This window comes from Lissotriton helveticus, chromosome 2_1, assembly GCF_964261635.1.
Source record: "Lissotriton helveticus chromosome 2_1, aLisHel1.1, whole genome shotgun sequence".
Taxonomy (NCBI): domain Eukaryota; kingdom Metazoa; phylum Chordata; class Amphibia; order Caudata; family Salamandridae; genus Lissotriton; species Lissotriton helveticus.
In genome coordinates, this window is record NC_136059.1 from 1,224,914,420 (window position 1) to 1,224,931,344 (window position 16,925).

Sequence of the window (16,925 nt, forward strand, 5' to 3'; positions counted from 1 at the left end):
AGACGTCCTTCATGTTACCACACACTTCCACACAATTTGTCCATTTATGCCACACTTGCTTAGGTGATTGACTCTGGCTAGGAGAGAGTATTGGTGTGCTTTTCTTCTCTCCTTCCAGCCTAATCGCTTGCATTCTGTGTAGATTACCAGGAGTGGCCTGAGTATGTCCTCAAATGAGTGCAGGCCTTAGTTTGTGAGCGTGACACAATTGTTTGGTCTTCTCCAAGAGCTCAAGTTTGGCTAGCAGCCAGTATGAGTCATATTAGGAAATATATTTACACATATGAAAATGTTCATGAGGCAATTATCCAAAACCTATTGAACTGAACAAAAACATGGGAACCACAGCTAGGACACAGGAGTCATGTTTCATTGTCCTCCTTTTTTTGTGATTTTGTCGTACGGCATCAGGCAAAGCATAGCCAAGGTAAGACATAAAAGAGCAGTAAAATCAATGCAGTCAGACTATGTTCAAACCCTCCTAATCCCTGAAACTAGACAATCAAAGGTGTGGTTTGACCCAACTCGCAACAGCACTCACTTTGTTATTTCTTCACAGTCAGAGCACAGCTATAGCAGCAGGGTGACAAACTATATAGCAATACCTTCCTATTGCCAGTCACTCCAGAGTTCAACAAATTCCACTGTGTTTAAAGTGTGAAATCCAATTAGATTTTTTGCCTCAACAATAGTGTTTGTCACAATTTGAAAACAATTTGCATTATTTATCAAGACCATATTTCACTTGCATTTTGTATTGATAGTTTATATTGAAACTTAAGCATGCACTCTGTCAAAGTTGTAAGTACATCTTCTCAAAGGTTTGCCACGATAAATCTATACTACTATTATAAAGGAAGAACTTTGAACCTTTGAGGCGGGTAAGCTCGGGAACCACAGCGCCAATCCACACACCCGATATATCGTTGTAATCGTCAGGGTGTGCAGATGGACATAGGCTATATAAGCGTAATAAATATACGTTATTTAAAAAATTTACCGAAAAAAAAGTAGTCCCTTGGAAGAAGCGCCAGCCGCAACGGGCGTGCCCGACGTGAGGTGCGCGAGTAGGAGCGGCGTCCAGGAGCGCGAGGAGGACCGGCGGTCTATACTACTATTATAAAGGAAGAACTTTGAACCTTTGAGGCGGGTAAACTCGGGAACCACAGCGCCAATCCACACACCCGATATATCGTTGTAATCGTCAGGGTGTGCAGATGGACATAGGCTATATATACGTAATAAATATACGTTATTTAAAAAATTCACCGGAAAAAAAAGTAGTTCCTTGGAAGAAGCGCCGGCCGCGACGTGCGTGCCCGACGTGAGGAGCGCGAGTAGGAGCGGCGTCCAGGAGCGCGAGGAGGACCGGCGGACATGGCGCGGGGAGGAGCGGTGAGGAGCGGCGGACAGGCGGTGAGGAGCGGCGGACAGGCTGTGAGGAGCGTCGGACAGGCGGGGAGGAGCAGTGAGCGGCGGATGAGGTAGGTCATTTATTTATTTATTTAGGAGCGGTGAGCGGCGGAAAAATGAAGCAAAAATGAAAATCGTGAGCAAGAGGAAGCAAACGGAGCATTACAAAAGTGAGCCAAACGGTGCATTACTAGAGGAAAAAGTTACGTGTGCAGGTTACAAAAGCGTACATCGTGAGCAAGAGGAAGCAAACGGAGCATTACAAAAGTGAGCCAAACGGTGCATTACAGGAGGAAAAAGTTACGTGTGCAGGTTACAAAAGCGTAGAAAGTAAACATAGAGGTATAGGAGGAAAAAGTGACGTGTGCAGGTAGCAAGAGGAAGCAAACGGAGCATTAAAAAAGTGAGCCAAACAGTGCATTACAGGAGGAAAAAGTTACGTGTGCAGGTTACAAAAGCGTACAAAGTAAACATAGAGGTATAATACTGCAATATATGGAAGAAGGCTCCGGGGGACCCACGGACAACGTCAGGGCGGGCGGGGGCCCTGAAGCCTAATTGCTCCCGGACAACGTCGGGACGGGCTGCTACAAAAGCGTACAAAGTAAACATAAAGGTATAATACTGCAATATATGGAGGAAGGCTCCAGGGGACCCACGGACAACGTCGGGGCTGGCGGGGGCCCTGAAGCCTAATTGCTCCCGGACAACGTCGGGACGGGCTGCTAGTATATATATATTCATACTAATAATGTAAAGAGAGAGCCCAAACCTTTGAGGCGGGTAATCTCAGTAACCACAGCACCAATCACAACACCAAATACAGCGTTGGAAAGGGCAGTTGCAGCAGAAGGACATAGGCTATGCAGACTGATAAAAAAAGTATTAAAAAAATTGCAAAAAACTACATCATCCAGAAGGCCGAGGGCCAAAATAACAGCAAACAAGAAATGATGTAATAATGTGACTCACTATATTGAGACTGAGAGCCTGGAGCCAAATTGATCGTGAACAAGGGATATGCTATCCCCAAATGCGTAGATTTGTGCCTGCCTGCTTGAGAAACTCCATGCTGTGAGGATTAAATAAAAAAGCACATAAGTGAAGACAAACGCGAGTTCGTCCCGTTTTTCTCCCAGCTGGGGGAATTGGTTGTGGATTTAAATGCGGCGTGGTTCTGCTGCGGGGATTTACGAACCGTCGAGAGAGCGCTGCAAATTCTGGCGAAAAGGAACTGAGGGGTATCAATATATCCATACTAATATTATGAAGAGAGAGCCCAAACCTTTGAGGCGGGTAATCTCAGTAACCACAGCACCAATCACAACACCCAATACAGCTTTGGAAAGGGCAGTTGCAGCAGAAGGACATAGTCTATGCAGACGGCCACCATATACATTTAAAAGCTAAAAGAACCGTGCCAGCAAAGTAGTCCCTTGTGGGCGTGTCTGCATTCTGCTGTGGGCGTGTGCTGGAGCGTGACAAACGCTGGTGGCGTGTGGTACGTTCCGCCCTTCTTGCCATTTGAGTCGTAATTGCGCCCCATCAAGGGGCACGCTGGGGGCGTGACACACTGGGGCCGTGACAAACGCTGTGGGCGTGTGTCCATGATGTGGGCGTGTGTCCGCCCTTCATGCCATATGAAGGGCCAATTGCGCCGCATCAAGGGGCACGCTGGGGGCGTGACAAATGCTGGGGGCGTGTGCTACGTTCCGCACTTCATGCCATCTGGGTTGTACATTAATCAGATTGTCTGCTGTGGCAGTATGCTGGGGGCGTCACAAAGGCGTTCACCTCGAAGCGGGGTAAGTAACCATTCGCAAGATTCCCCTGGGGGACTGCCCGTTGTCTCACACATACTGGGGGTGCCGAATGCAGTGTGTGCCTTGGCCTGGGTGCGTCTGAAAGGGCCGAACGCAGTGTGTGGCTTGGCCTCGGGCACTCGGGCCGAAGAGCGTCGGTGTGGGTCATAAAAAAATAAGAACAGCGGGAAACAATCATTCAAGACTCACACAATTCTAATTGTTAGACAGTCACCGCTGGCCCTCAAGCGGGGGCACACGCGTCTGAGCGTGTCTGCGGGGACAATTACTGCAGCCTCTTATGCGCGCTGTTACTGAACTATCACATTAAACCAAATTACACGCGCCTGCTAACATCAGCCAGGGCTGTAGCCGGGCTCAGGCGGCGGATCACTACACTAATTACATGCGCCTGCTAAGATGAACCAGGGCTGCAGCTGGGCCTCAATCGGGGGACACGCGCCTGCTAACATCAACCAGGGCTGCAGCTGGGCCTCAAGCGGGGGAACACGCGAATGACCATATCTGAATACACACATTACACACATTCTATTTCATACCCGGACAACGTCGGGACGGGCTGCTAGTTAACTAATAATTAGTTGCCTCTGATTCGGTCTGAGAAAGATTCTGTTGGAAAGGAAAAATGTGGAGTTAATGTAGTGATTTGGAATAAATTAGTAAAATTGCTATTTGTTTAAAAATATATAATTTTGGGAGCTCACATAAAAGAAGTCTGGGCCACATTCTAATGTGATACATTTTAAAAATTGGAGGTATTCGTTTTATACTATTTCCCTTCAGAATGGGCTTACCAAAATGATGAGTAAGAAACCTATTTGTGGGATCCAGTCAATCACTATTTTTGGTAGCATCTACACAGTAGGTACAGTTGTTTCTGCTGCTAGACTTCCTGTTATTTTATGACAAAAATCCTGTAACCACCCTCTTCTAAATCTGGGTTTAAGTTTCCTAAGTTTGTTTGGTTAATAATAGATAGTGCCCCATGTAATGGTTTTTCCTAAGTTGGTGGTGTATGTCACTCATTGGCTACAGACGATACTACAAGAGAGAAAGCAGGACAATTGGGTAGAACTCTTGGGAGGGGGGATATTAGAGAGGTCACACATCTTCCCATCATCTATAGGGCTATAAATGACTATAAACTGGACTGCAGTGTATGTCAAGGTATACCTATATTGAGAATAAACATTACTGGTTGTGAATTATAAACTGTAAATTTAGACCAAAGTCTTTTATTTTCTTAACTTCTTGAGGAAAGTATCAAAATATAAGGTGGCCTGTTAGCATGCTTGGCGATGGTGCAGTGCTAACAGATTGTTCTCAAATGTACAGGTCACTGATGGTGTTAAAGTTTGACAAAGAGTAAGTGAGGATGGTACCCCACGCCAGATTATGGAGTCAGGTGGATCTTTCACTATATGTATTAGAAAGCCAGACAGTCCTCTGCCTTGATAGGAAAGGCCTGCAGTAGAATGGGCTGTGAAAAGCTAACAGGCTTATTTAGATTTTGGTGGACAGGGTACTCTGCAACCAACATGGTGAAGTATTGTTTTCTCCAAACTCCTGGTTTGCATGATCTGTTCAGAGTTGGGCGAACCATTATGTTTACTTTTGCAGAGGCTCTGCTGGCTCGACCATGGGAAACCATAGACCCCACATACTTCGGGTCAGATGTTTTAAGTACCTCTGACAATTTGCTCTATTTATGGCAGACGTTCTGATGTACTTTTTCCCTTTTCTGGACCAGCAAGAAGAAAATCCTGGGAGCCACGAACAGGAAAGTAAAACTTTTCCCCCACCCACTGGGAGAAAACTCCCAGCATATCAGGACATTTTTTATTGTTTATCTAAAAAATTACTCACGCTTTGGGAGTTGCATTAAAAAAACAAACTTTGCTGATTGACTTTATTAAACTTGGCGCCACTCAGCAAAGCTCCAGTGCCTTCAGAGCAGCCCCTGTGGTGGCAGCTTCTCTGAAAGCACTGCCTTGTAGAGATCTCTCAATATAGTGGACAGTCTTTCACCTGGGGAGCTGTGTAAATTATTCTGCTGCCCGGGTTGAAAGGCGGACTGGCCATCAAACTCTGAATACACTCTCAAGTGTTCTGAAGTCATTTGAAACAATGTGTGAACTGAATAGTTCAACTAGCATACAACTGTAAGGATCCCCAGTCAAAACCTGATCAAAAAGAGCCCAAGGTACATCCAGATCAAGTTCAGACTTGATCTTGAAATCTATCTGCATTCCATGGGCCAATAACCAACACCCTTAGCAAATGCCCTATCTCCTAGTCTCCAGCCCACTGAGTCTTCAAACTGGAATTGAAAAAGGGGTCAAATAAATGTGCAGCTTTAACAGCAGCTGTTGGCAAGCTACCCTTGTCATACTGGCTGAAAGGGAAGGCAGACACATAGGCACCCTCCCGATGGGAAGAGTGTTCAATGGCAGGTTCCTCACTGAAGTCTTAGATATCTTACAGCAGTGTTGTCGTGCCTGAGTGGACCCAAGGATCCTTGTTTTACAAACCTTTCTCCTTGCAGGTTCCCTCAGAAATTGATCTCAGAGTGACTGGTAGGTTTGTCCAATCCACAAGATTTTAGTCAACAGAAATTGAGGTTACCTCATATAGGTTCCACCATCTTTCTGGGCTATCAGAATGATGGGCCCTCTTTGTGATGATTTTGGTGTATTATATGGCATGGTTGTGGGACCTTGCCATGTACTACACTTGCAAAACTGTCTTGGGTCTAGTCAGATTTGTTTGTAAAAAATATAGCCCAACCCTGGGTAGCTGTGGCTTCGAGCAGTAAGGCTTAAACAAAGAAACTAGCGTAAAGCATTTAAAAACACCAAACAACGAAATAAGAAAGTTACACAACACAAAATAATTCTGACACCAATTTCTAAAAAAGGATTATATGTATATGAACCTTTAGACACCAAGAAGACCAAAATCCACCGAGGGTACTGCAGGTATAGACTTTAATGTAAAATGCAAATCTTAGCTTTTTAGTTTTTAAAAAAGTTTGAAAGTGTTGTGTTTGGCTAAACCAGCCCGAGTGGACCAACAAATCTGACCGAAAGAATGGTGTATGGGGAGGGGGGGGGGGGGGTAGGGGCGCACTAAGGAGTATTTAGACAGTTACCTGGTCACCAAAACAGTCCGAAGTCCAGTTCCACTTTTTAAATCTGTAACGCTGTAGACTTCAATGGAGTGGTTATGATGCTGGGGATACAGACTACTGAGGATGCTGAAAGATGCTCTGGGTTCTTGTTGGATGTGGGGTCTCTAGTTGGCAGAGGTAGGTACCTTTGACCAAATAGGGACCCTGGCGTCTACTCAGGGTAAGGGGGTACACTCCTAAAATAACCCCTGCTCACCCCCTTGGTAGCTTGGCACGAGCAGACAGGCTTAACTCAGAGGCAGTGTGTAAAGCATTTGTGAACACATACAGTAACCCAGTGACAACAGTACAGATGGACACCACACACGTTGTAGTATAAAAATAAGTATTTTTATATAGATTTGACACAAGACCACAAACGACAAAAATCCACAATACTGTACTTTAAAAATGGTAGAAATACCTTAGTTCTCTTTAGATGAAAAATGCAACACTTTGAATTCAATGTACCTTTGGATGCGTAACACTATACAACGAAAGTGTTGCAGGGAAGGTGATGCGTCGGTTCCTTTCACGCAAGAACGGTGATGCGTCAGGTCCCTACTGCTGCGTAGGGGATGCGTTGGTTCTACTCCGTGTGGGAAGGCGATACATCAGTTACTTACTGCACTTCCTTGGCGATGCGACCAGCAGCGCCGTGATGCGATGAAGATCCGGTGCAATGAAACAAAATGACGTCTTCTTCATGATGCGACAACGATGCGAGCACGTCCGACGGCCGTGCAGCAACTCAGCGATTCTTCTGAGCCGTGAAAGGCCCTGCAACACACTTCTCCGGTGATGCGATGGCGTCTGCTGCGACGGCGAAACTCTTCTCCGGTGATGCGACGACAACGGCTGCCGTGGCTACACGCTTCTTCGTCTTGAGTAGCGCTTCCAGCTCCCAGCGACACGCAGTCTCACAGAATGCCCAGCTCAACAGCAGCCACTTCAATTCCCCGCAAGCGGAGGCAGGGGAGCTGGTTGGTTAATTCTGTTGTCCCTGAGACTTCAGCAGGAGGCAAGCTCTATCTCGATCCCTTGGAGTTCCTTTACAAGTTGATTTGAAAGTAGCACAAAGTCCTTTCTCCTTTTTTTGTCAGTCAGGCAAGCACTGCAGGCCAATCCCCCAAACAGCACTCAGCTTAGGGATAGTCTCTTCCTCAGTTTCTCTGGCTCCTCTCCTCAGCAAAGGTTCTTCTTGTTTCCCAAAAGTGATCTAAAGTTCTTGGGTCTGGGTTGGGTCTGGGTCCCAATATTCATACTAGCAAATCATTTGTCCTCTGAAGGCAGAGGGTCCTGTACCCAGTCCAAACAAGTTCTGTGCAGTCCTGGAGCACTTTGTTGACAAGACTCCTTCTTTCCTTTGACAGTGTGGGCCAGGGACATCAGACGCACCACAGGAGGTGGAGCCAGCATTGTGGAAGGCAGGCACAGCCCTATTCAGGTCCCAGGCACACTCCTCCCACCCATCTACATGCAGGTAGCTCTATTCAGCCCTGTGCTGACTCACCCGGTCTCCTGGAATCCCCCAGCCCCTGTCACTCAAACTCCAGAAAAGGAATACACAACCTAGCAGAGGCAGGCTGGATGGTGAGGCAAGAAAATACCTACTTTCTAAAAGTGGTATTTTCAAACACAGAATGTTAAAACCAACTTCACTAAAAGATGTATTTTATCATTCTGAATTCAGGCATTCTAAACTCGAATTTCTACCTAGTTCCCTGAGTCAGTTAGGACTATAAGATGTTATAATCAAACTGCCCATTCTGGCCTATGGGGAACAGATAGCCTTGCAATAGTGAAAAACGAAAATGGCTGTAATTCACTATTAGGACATGCCACAGACATCAGGGCTTGTCCTACCTATTACCTACAATGCATCGTGCCCTTGGGCCTACCACAGGGGTGACTAATATGGACAAAAAGGAAAGTTTAGTGACTGGCACGTGGGTGCCCTTGCCCAGTCAGCATGGCAGTACCAGACTGCACACAGGCTCTGCAATGGCAGACCTGAGACACATTTTACAGGCTGCTTCTGTGAGTGGTACAACCAGTGCTGCAAGCCCACCAGCAGCATTTAGTTTACAAACCCTGGGCACACGCAGTGCACTGTACTAGGGTCTGACAAGTAAACCAAATCAGCCAATCATGGAGTCACTAATCCATACATCAATTGTCAAAAGGGAGAGCATATGCACTTTAGCACAGATCAGCAGTGGTAAAGTGCCCAGAGTCATAAAACCAACAAAAACAGGTCAGACAAAATACAGGAGGAAGGCAAAAAAGTTCAGGGAGGACCCTGCAAAAAGGGCCAAGTCCAACAGTACTGTTCTGTCCACATGGGGTGTTGTTATGGTTATTTCTTGTTTCACAAGTAAGGTGGGGCGACTTTGGCCACAGGGGTCAGTTTCCTTGAAAGTCCTCTTTGAGCCAGTAGAAATCTAGCTGCAACTGGGCTACCGGTTTCTGTACACAGCATGTCCAGCGGTATCACACTTTTCCAGGAGCCACAGTCACAGCCTGCTCTTTGCTAGCCCAAGGTGCAGCAGGTGCAGCCCAGCAGTCGGCGCAGCCTCTCTTGCCAGGCCCAGGGGTCAGCAGGGCAGACCTTTCACCAGTTCCGTCATGATCTGAGGTTCAGGGGGCCAGGGGGGCCATATTTATGCCCAGAAACTGCCATGAGGGATGATGTGTCCACTAGCCAATGGGCTACAGAGATCCCTCCTACCCTTTAATGATTTGCAGCTATATGTGACATCTAGCAATCCCAGAGTGCATTATTCTGTTCACTCTCAAGATGTCTGAATCCTTCCTTGGATGTTTGGAGCTTGGTAGCCCACCCCAGAGGTGTGGCTACCTAAGACCTACACGTCCCTGGGGAAACCGGTTTGGGCACTGGTATCCCCTCTCCATTCCCACTACCAGCCTGTCTGCCTGAACAAAGGGACAGCCCTTTAGGAGCATGATCGCCATTTCCCCACCAAAGGCGGCTTCGCCTTTGAAGCTCACCTCTTGAGCCAACACCCAGAGTGGCTGCTGCAAGTGGGAGGTAACATCTCTCCCTGTGGCAGGCTCCTATTATTCCTGAGCCTGGGAGTCATTCACACTACTTCCCAGGAGGGCAGAAGGCTGTCTGATGGCCAGCAATTGTGCAAAGCCTCAGGAAAAACTGGGCAACAGAGCGGCAAGTTTTTGAACGTTGCCTTTCCTTAAAAGCAACATTTTGTTTTGAGTTTTATATAGCGCGAACTCGACCCGAGACATCGGGTATCAGAGCTCTTTACATAGCACCAGTTTCGTTACAGTAGGACATATTCATTTTTTTGTTAGGCACGTGGAGATTAAGTGATTTGCCCAGAATCACAGGATGCTGAGCGTCGTTATCGAGACTCTAACCTGGTTCCCCAGCTTCGAGGTCGACCTCTATAGCCGTAAGGCTGCATCCGCTCCACAAATTCAATTTATTCAACTTGATTCAAATTAAATTCAACTTGGCCATTAAGTTGGATTTAATGCCACGATTTCTTTGACTCCTTGAAGTACACATTTTAGTATTCCCATTCAGAAGTTAGCCGGACTGAGGGGTCTGCCGGTAACTCTGTGTTGACCAATATCGCCACTAGTTTTTTCACAGCAGAAACGACAATTTGGAAATGTTGCTGTTAGGTCATACATCAAAAGCATATGTCCTACTTAATAATATACAGCTCCCTGCCTCAGTGCTCCATAGGCCTTCGTTAGGGAAGACTTACATATATTGTTAAGGGAAGTGGGGGCTTTGCCATTGGTTTAAATGGCAAAGTCGAACTAGCAGATTTAAAATTGCCCTTCCAGGCTGCAGTCACTGACCAGAAGCCATGTTGTACTTTGTTATACACAGGGCGGCACAATCAGTGCAGCAGACTTGGGTGGACACTGCCTTTCATGCCCTGGGTACCCCTGGGACTTATCTTCATCTGACCTAGTGCACCAGTTGTGTTCTAGTTCTTGTGCTCTTTCAGTCGCAGTTACACTGAACTGAAAAAAGGCCTACCTGAGTCCAATCCCTCCCTGAAGCTAACCTTCACTAAATGTGCCCTGCAGCTAAACCGTAAACCTACCATGCCTGTCTGTTTGGCTACCCTTCTTCACTTATCCCTAGCAACAACAGCCAGACCTCTCCTTCTCTCCTTCTCCATCAGTGTGCTGTGGAGGTACAATACATTGCAATCTGCTCTATGTTGCACAAACCCCTTCATTTGCATAAGATCATACAGAGATATACTCCGCCTCCCTGGTCTAGCTATGAGTAACTTGAACCATACATTCCTCCCTTTTAGTGTTCTGATCATTTATTTGCAAAGTGAATAGGTTTGTCCAGTCTGCTTTCTTTTCAGTAAAAATGGTTGCCATTACTGTCGCGGGCAACAGCCTCCCTTGCCAATTGATTGTATGATTCTGCATGTTATGGCCAGGGCCATGGCAAAACACTTTTCCTACTGTACTATAAGAAGATGTTGCCTACTTTCTCGTTCACGTTACAAGATTTCTGCCACCCTTCAATAAATATGTCAGTTCCAATCCAACTTGGATCCCAGATTTCTTGTCTGTCACTTCCTGTATTCTATTAAATAAGGAGCCCAGTAAATCAGGAAAAATATTTGCCACCTATGTGGTTCTCCTTTTTTCTTTCTGATCATCATCCATTTTGATCTTTTCTTTTTTCTTCAGTGTCGAAACTCCAGTTTGAACCCAGCGTGAGTTCTGTCTGTCCAGCCTTCCTGCGGTGTAGTACAATTTCTTGGAGGACCTATACCTTGCTCCTGAAAGTGTCTTTGCAAGCCTCTTTCCTCTTGCCTTCAGTTGTTTATTCTGTCTAAGTTACTCTTTCCTCCAATTTACTGATCCTTTACAGGGTACCTGCCTGATTCCACATTATTGTTCTTGGCATAGTGGTCAGAGAAAGGCATTTTCCTGTCTGTCCAACAAGGTGGGAGAGGTGCATGTTGACCCTTGGCAAATTCCTTCCCCTAGAACAACCACCGCTGATATAACAAGGGTCCACCCAAGTCAAAAAAAATACTTTTTGAGGGTGCTAAGGGTATATGTGTTTTATGTGAGCTGGCTACTAGGGATCTGCTAATCGATGGAGACCACGGAAGGACCTAACTGGCCTCCTAATATTACCATTGGCAACCGGTGCATAGTGTGCTAGCAACGTTTTCTGGGGTCCAAAAGTTAAAGCACCTGTATCTCAATAAGAGCCGGGCACCATGAGTCTGTTCCAGTGGTGGCGAGAGTAACTGAGTGGGGCACTTAGTAGCCTCCAATCTTCACCGCTAGTAACTTCATACTGGATGTTAGGGTGAGGGCCCATTCATGACTTTTGTGTCCAATATCTCTGCAACGGGCTTCAAAAAGTGTTCACATGGCACCATCATTTGCATGACAGGCTGCAGCCAACAGATTACATCCATAGTGATCGGAGTGGGAGTAAAAGATATTTGCTTCTCTCTGCAATTGAAAGTGAGTGATACAGATACCCTAAGGGTATGAGCAGTTTGGTAATGATGCAAGCTCAAATTAGCTCAAGCAGAAAAGCATCTCCAGCACAAAGACCCAGGCGGTGCATTATCTGTTGGTGTTTGGTATTTAACCTTTTCCAGGCCTGTTAGGCTGTGGGGATCTCTTAGCTCATGTATGTATGGCCTTGTCTGTTGATACATCCTCCGTGGAGATTTGTTATTCAGCTTAGTGTTGTTCAGGTGTTCAAGGTGGGCCGGGGTCAGCTTCTCTTTTTACAATGCAGTCCATCACTGATCAAAAGGGACTGACTGAAATCAAGACAATTTACAGGCTCGCAGCTCAAGGGGGGCACTCTCAGTATAGTTCAGCAGATGAGACAGGAAGGTTTGGCCAACCAAAGAGCTGACTTTTTCAAAGTTCAAAATATTCCTCCTTTCAGGGAGAAGTCTATCTCCTTCCTTTTTTGCAGGATGATATGGTTTGTGGGAGTAATTCTAAACAGGTTACACTAGTAAGAACTATTCAAGGCCCGCACCTGTATCCAAGTAAGAATAGTTCAGCCATATAAATAATATTGCTAGGGAATAGCCTGCACCACATGAAAAATGAGGAAGTGGCGAGTTTTACCCAGCACAGGGAATATACACAGCACTAGACATTGGACATGATGAAGAAATATCTCACATCCACCGGATAATTCCAGTTTTAGTGGGGGTGCTCTGGGCAGTAGGGCTGTGCAGATTGTCATGTCTCCGATAGGCAAATCACAGCACACATTCTTGTGTAGACGAAAGGCAGAGTTCCATTTTGAAATTTGTTGAACTGTGTATCACCCATGTACTACACATGCACCCACGTATCCTACATTTGTGATTGGCAAAGGACATGAGTCATGGGAGACTGGATGTGCCCTTAAAGAACAGAGCCAATTTGCAGTCTTCCTGCAGAGTTGGTGTAGACAGGTATGTACCCCTGAACTAAAATTGCTGCCACTACTACCAGCACCTATCATTTCATTTAACCTGGTCTGAGAAGGCACTAGACAACTTAACTTAGGCTGAGGGTGGACTTTGGATGATCACCCTGTCAGTTTAGTCTAACTCTGCTGATGATCTACAATGTTGAAATGTAGAGCACATCCAGTAGATTTGTAGGGTTAACTGGAGGAAAAAATGAAGGCATCCATAAATATGACCACGAAAGGGAACCATCACTTTACTTGCCCTTACAGAGGACTTCTGTTCCGACAGTGGGCAGCATTTGGAGTCATGGGTCTAACAGAGCGAAGTGTCACTCCCACGGTCTGAAATAAGTCTCTGAAGACAAGTAAACCAACATATCTCTGACCAGCTAATACATTTGTCTTTTTAAGAGCTGGGTTTGTACCTTATGTTCTTTATTCTGTTAGCTGTGTTATCTTCTGGAGCATTGTATTTGCAATCCACAACTAGTAAGTCTTGGGCTGTGCCAATACAACTTAAGAAAGAGACACGAACATCTTTAGAGATATTTTTGATTTACCTCTGTGAGGACTCTCTGTCAAGTTTGTTTCTCACATACACATTACATGTAATTTCTCTGCAGTTTGCCAGGAGTATTTTGTGCAAAAGAACAGCTGAAGGTTTTGGCATTGGTAAACTTTGAGATATTGACAGCTGTTGTAGAAAAGGAGAAGTAGAATAAGATGACCTCGCCCCAGTCCATCTGAAAATCAGAATTTCTGAGAGAGGTTCTCTCCTTTATTTTGTGGTAGCATTCACAGTTGTGAAGATGCGCATAAGTGAATTATTTATTTTGTGATGGAGCTTCACTTGCAACTTGTGCTTCACATGGGTAAAGTGAATTGATTTTGTACTAATGTTTTGATTATACCTTGAAACAGTCACTTGCATCTCATTTGGCGTATTAAAGTCCTATTGATCCCTATTACAGGGGAGCGTGATCTGGGTAATACAGTCACAGTATGATGCCGTGTTTTGGCATATAGTGGAATAATATTTTAACAATGAAAGTATTGTTTTTCTTTTACAGTCCTATCAAACGTTTACATGACAGACGCATCATTCAAGTTGCATGTGGTGACCATCACTGCATGGCACTCTCAAAAGGTAATTGGCACACTTTACATAACCGGTATGTTATTTCAAAGAGTAGATGTCTATGTTAAATTATATAATGAGAGCTGTAACATACCTATACTGCAACAAAAAACATTGTTTTGAAAGAATAGCTCAAGATGTGATACAGAAATCTGCAAGTTAAATCATAGTTGACAAATGTATTGTGTGTGGCCAAAGAAGTCTATGTTATACAATAAACAAAAGCATACACTGTGAAATGAAATTCTTCCATTTCACATTAGCTGAAAAACTACTCAATGTTCTTTTCTCACTGATTACCACTTTGCCCGAGAGGAAGCAGATCAGATCTTCTTCGCAAAGGCCCTCCTGGCACAGCAGAATCAATGTCAACAGCCACTACCAACACATTTTATTTAAGGGTTTACTATAGGGTGGGTTGGGCTCTAGCTGTCTTCTGAGTGATTTATATGTAATTGTCAATCTGACATAGAACGCTCAAACTCACCAGGGGATATGGTTGCTGGTGTTGTTCAAAATGGTCATAGGGCACAAAGAAATGCAGGGATGGCAGTGTTTCTGGAGAGTGGATATGGAGAATAAGTTATAAGGACAGATCTAAATGTGAAAGAGCAACTGGAAGATACAAACCTTGAGTTTGCATTAAAATAGTTTTTTTCGAGTTCGGTTTGTTGATTAACTGCAAGGTAGTTTCAGTTGTCAGCTGTAGTTTCAGAGAAAGACAGAGCACAATTTGGCAGAAGCTCAGTGTCTAAGGTCGGATCATTTCTTTGATTTTAGTGAGCAGAGAAACATCCGATGTGTAGAGAATAGATGACAGTGTGGACAAATAAGCATGAATTGTGTTGGTTTTATTGTGGAACAAAGGGACTTTGTTTTGAACTGGGATTAAGACAGCCTTGCTGACATCCTTGCAGTGTTCATAGGGTGAGAAATGATTTTGGAGGTTGCAGTTAATTGGGCAAATGAACAACATTTTGGCAGGATATAATCTTGGAGATGTTAGCTTTTAGATGGTGTATAGCTAATATTGATAATAGTTGGGCAGGAAATGAGATATTGGATGACAAAACAGTATTGTTGAATGACATTTTAATACATATTAACTTTCAGCCTAAGAAATTCTTCACCCAATGGCTTCTTGTAGAGTTTAAAATCTACATTGGAAAGGAACAACCCCTGTAGCTATGTCTTTGATATTCACAGAAGGCAACAGCTTGTTCCCTTAGTCTCATACCTTTCAGGAGGAAGAAAATGCATCTTTATTTCCTGCCCTTGCTTTACAGTTATGCTTTTTCCGCTACATCACTCAGTCGACTCCAGCATCTCCGTTGTCGCAACTGATCAGTGAAGCATTTCAAATGTGGTGCAGAGTGCTGAATAGCCGGCAGGACATGAAGGCCCAAACAATGCAAACATGGGATTCTTCTGCCTTCACCTGCCACCTTGTTGTAGTTTCATTCTCCTTGAATAGTAGAATAACAAGGCTTATATTTATGTTAATCCAATATTGTAATTTCTTCAGTATTTGCTTCTTGAAATTCCCAATCCAGGATGGTGTGCCCTTTTTTTCTGTGATTTAATTTCCTGCTTAGAAGAGGCATTGCAACACATGTAATTCCCCTATTTTTCTTCGGTCCATTGCTGTGAGAAATTGTGTTGTTGGTTGAGGAGGGGTGAAACCATGCTCAAGGAAGAGCCACAATCCCTGTCAGGGTGAACAACTAAACTTACTGAATTAACCTGTGCTTAACCATCTGGTTGCTTGGAACAAAAACAGCAATAAAGTGTAAACACAACGCAAGATAAACCCCACAACAATTTACAAAAATAGAGTACATTTTAATAAATTATTCAACAGCAAAATTACAAAATTCTGTCAGTAGAACCGTGGTTATTAATTTCTAAAGTTTAAAGTAAAATTTTGTGCCTGAAAGATCAAAGCGTCAACCTCAGTTTTTAGCCGCACTGGACTGGGGCAAAGTCAAAAGTTATGGTCAATCGCGATGCAGCGCAGGTCGGATGCAAGAAGTCGATTGGGCCCGATCTCTGATTATCTTTGGACTTACAAGAAATTTCATGGAAAAATGTCTGAGAAGGTAAAGTTGGCAGGGCAAAGCAGCTGGCAGTATCAGAGGTGGAGGAGGCATCGTCTGCAGGAAGTCGTTGGCTGAAGTCGCTGTGAAGAATTCTTTGTTAGGGCTTAGTCTCTTTTTTTTTAAAGTCAAAAATCTCCAGGAGGCCAAAGCTGCAGTTGGTAGCCGACGAGGGCTCCACGAGGCCGTATACCCACTCTGGAAGCCACTGAACAGGATTTCCTGCTGCGGAGAAGAACATAGCAGGAGCTGCCGCAAAGCCGGGCCAACTGGTGATACACCTTGGGTGGATCAACCAGCAGGTTGCACCGGCATAGCTAGGGGGGGAGTGGGGGAGGCCTGCCCCAGGTGGCACTATTTTCGGGGCGGCGGCCGCGTGGCACTGATGGCCCATGGGGGCGGCCTTTATAATTTATTTGCGGACACAGTCTGCAAATAAATGATAAAGGCCGCCGCCTTGGGCCATCAGTGCCGCGCGGCCGCCGCGTATGTGCGTGGTGTGGTCCCAGAGCCATCAATCTTGTAGCGCTACCAATGATGGCTCTGGAAATCATTTTTGGCCAGCCCCCACTGCGCAGAATACGCTGCAGTGACGTGCGCGTGTGCCACCACCACGCGCTCGAGTCTGGAGAGTGCAGGTAGTGGTAATGACTTCCGTGTCACACCATTGTCGCCGCCTTGGAGTGAGGGTGCTTCAGTGAGGTACTTTTTGATAACGCCAGCACGCGTGTAGTGATGTCCTTGCTACTAGTGCTGTCGGTTGGTACATGGTTTCCAAGGCGATAAGCAGAGCACCAGCCTCTGGATCCTGACAGCC

General features: G+C 45.2%; 1 protein-coding gene across 3 annotated transcripts in view; it reads left to right on the forward strand.

Annotated features, from left to right (window-relative positions):
- LOC144818569 (E3 ISG15--protein ligase HERC5-like) overlaps nucleotides 1-16,925 on the forward strand; it is a 511,308-nt gene that overhangs the window by 12,929 nt on the left and 481,454 nt on the right. For all 3 annotated transcript variants that reach the window (XM_078676100.1, XM_078676101.1, XM_078676102.1), the window contains exon 3: nucleotides 13,945-14,021. In XM_078676100.1, the coding sequence (XP_078532226.1) occupies nucleotides 13,945-14,021 (77 nt within the window). The remainder of the gene's footprint in view (nucleotides 1-13,944; nucleotides 14,022-16,925) is intronic.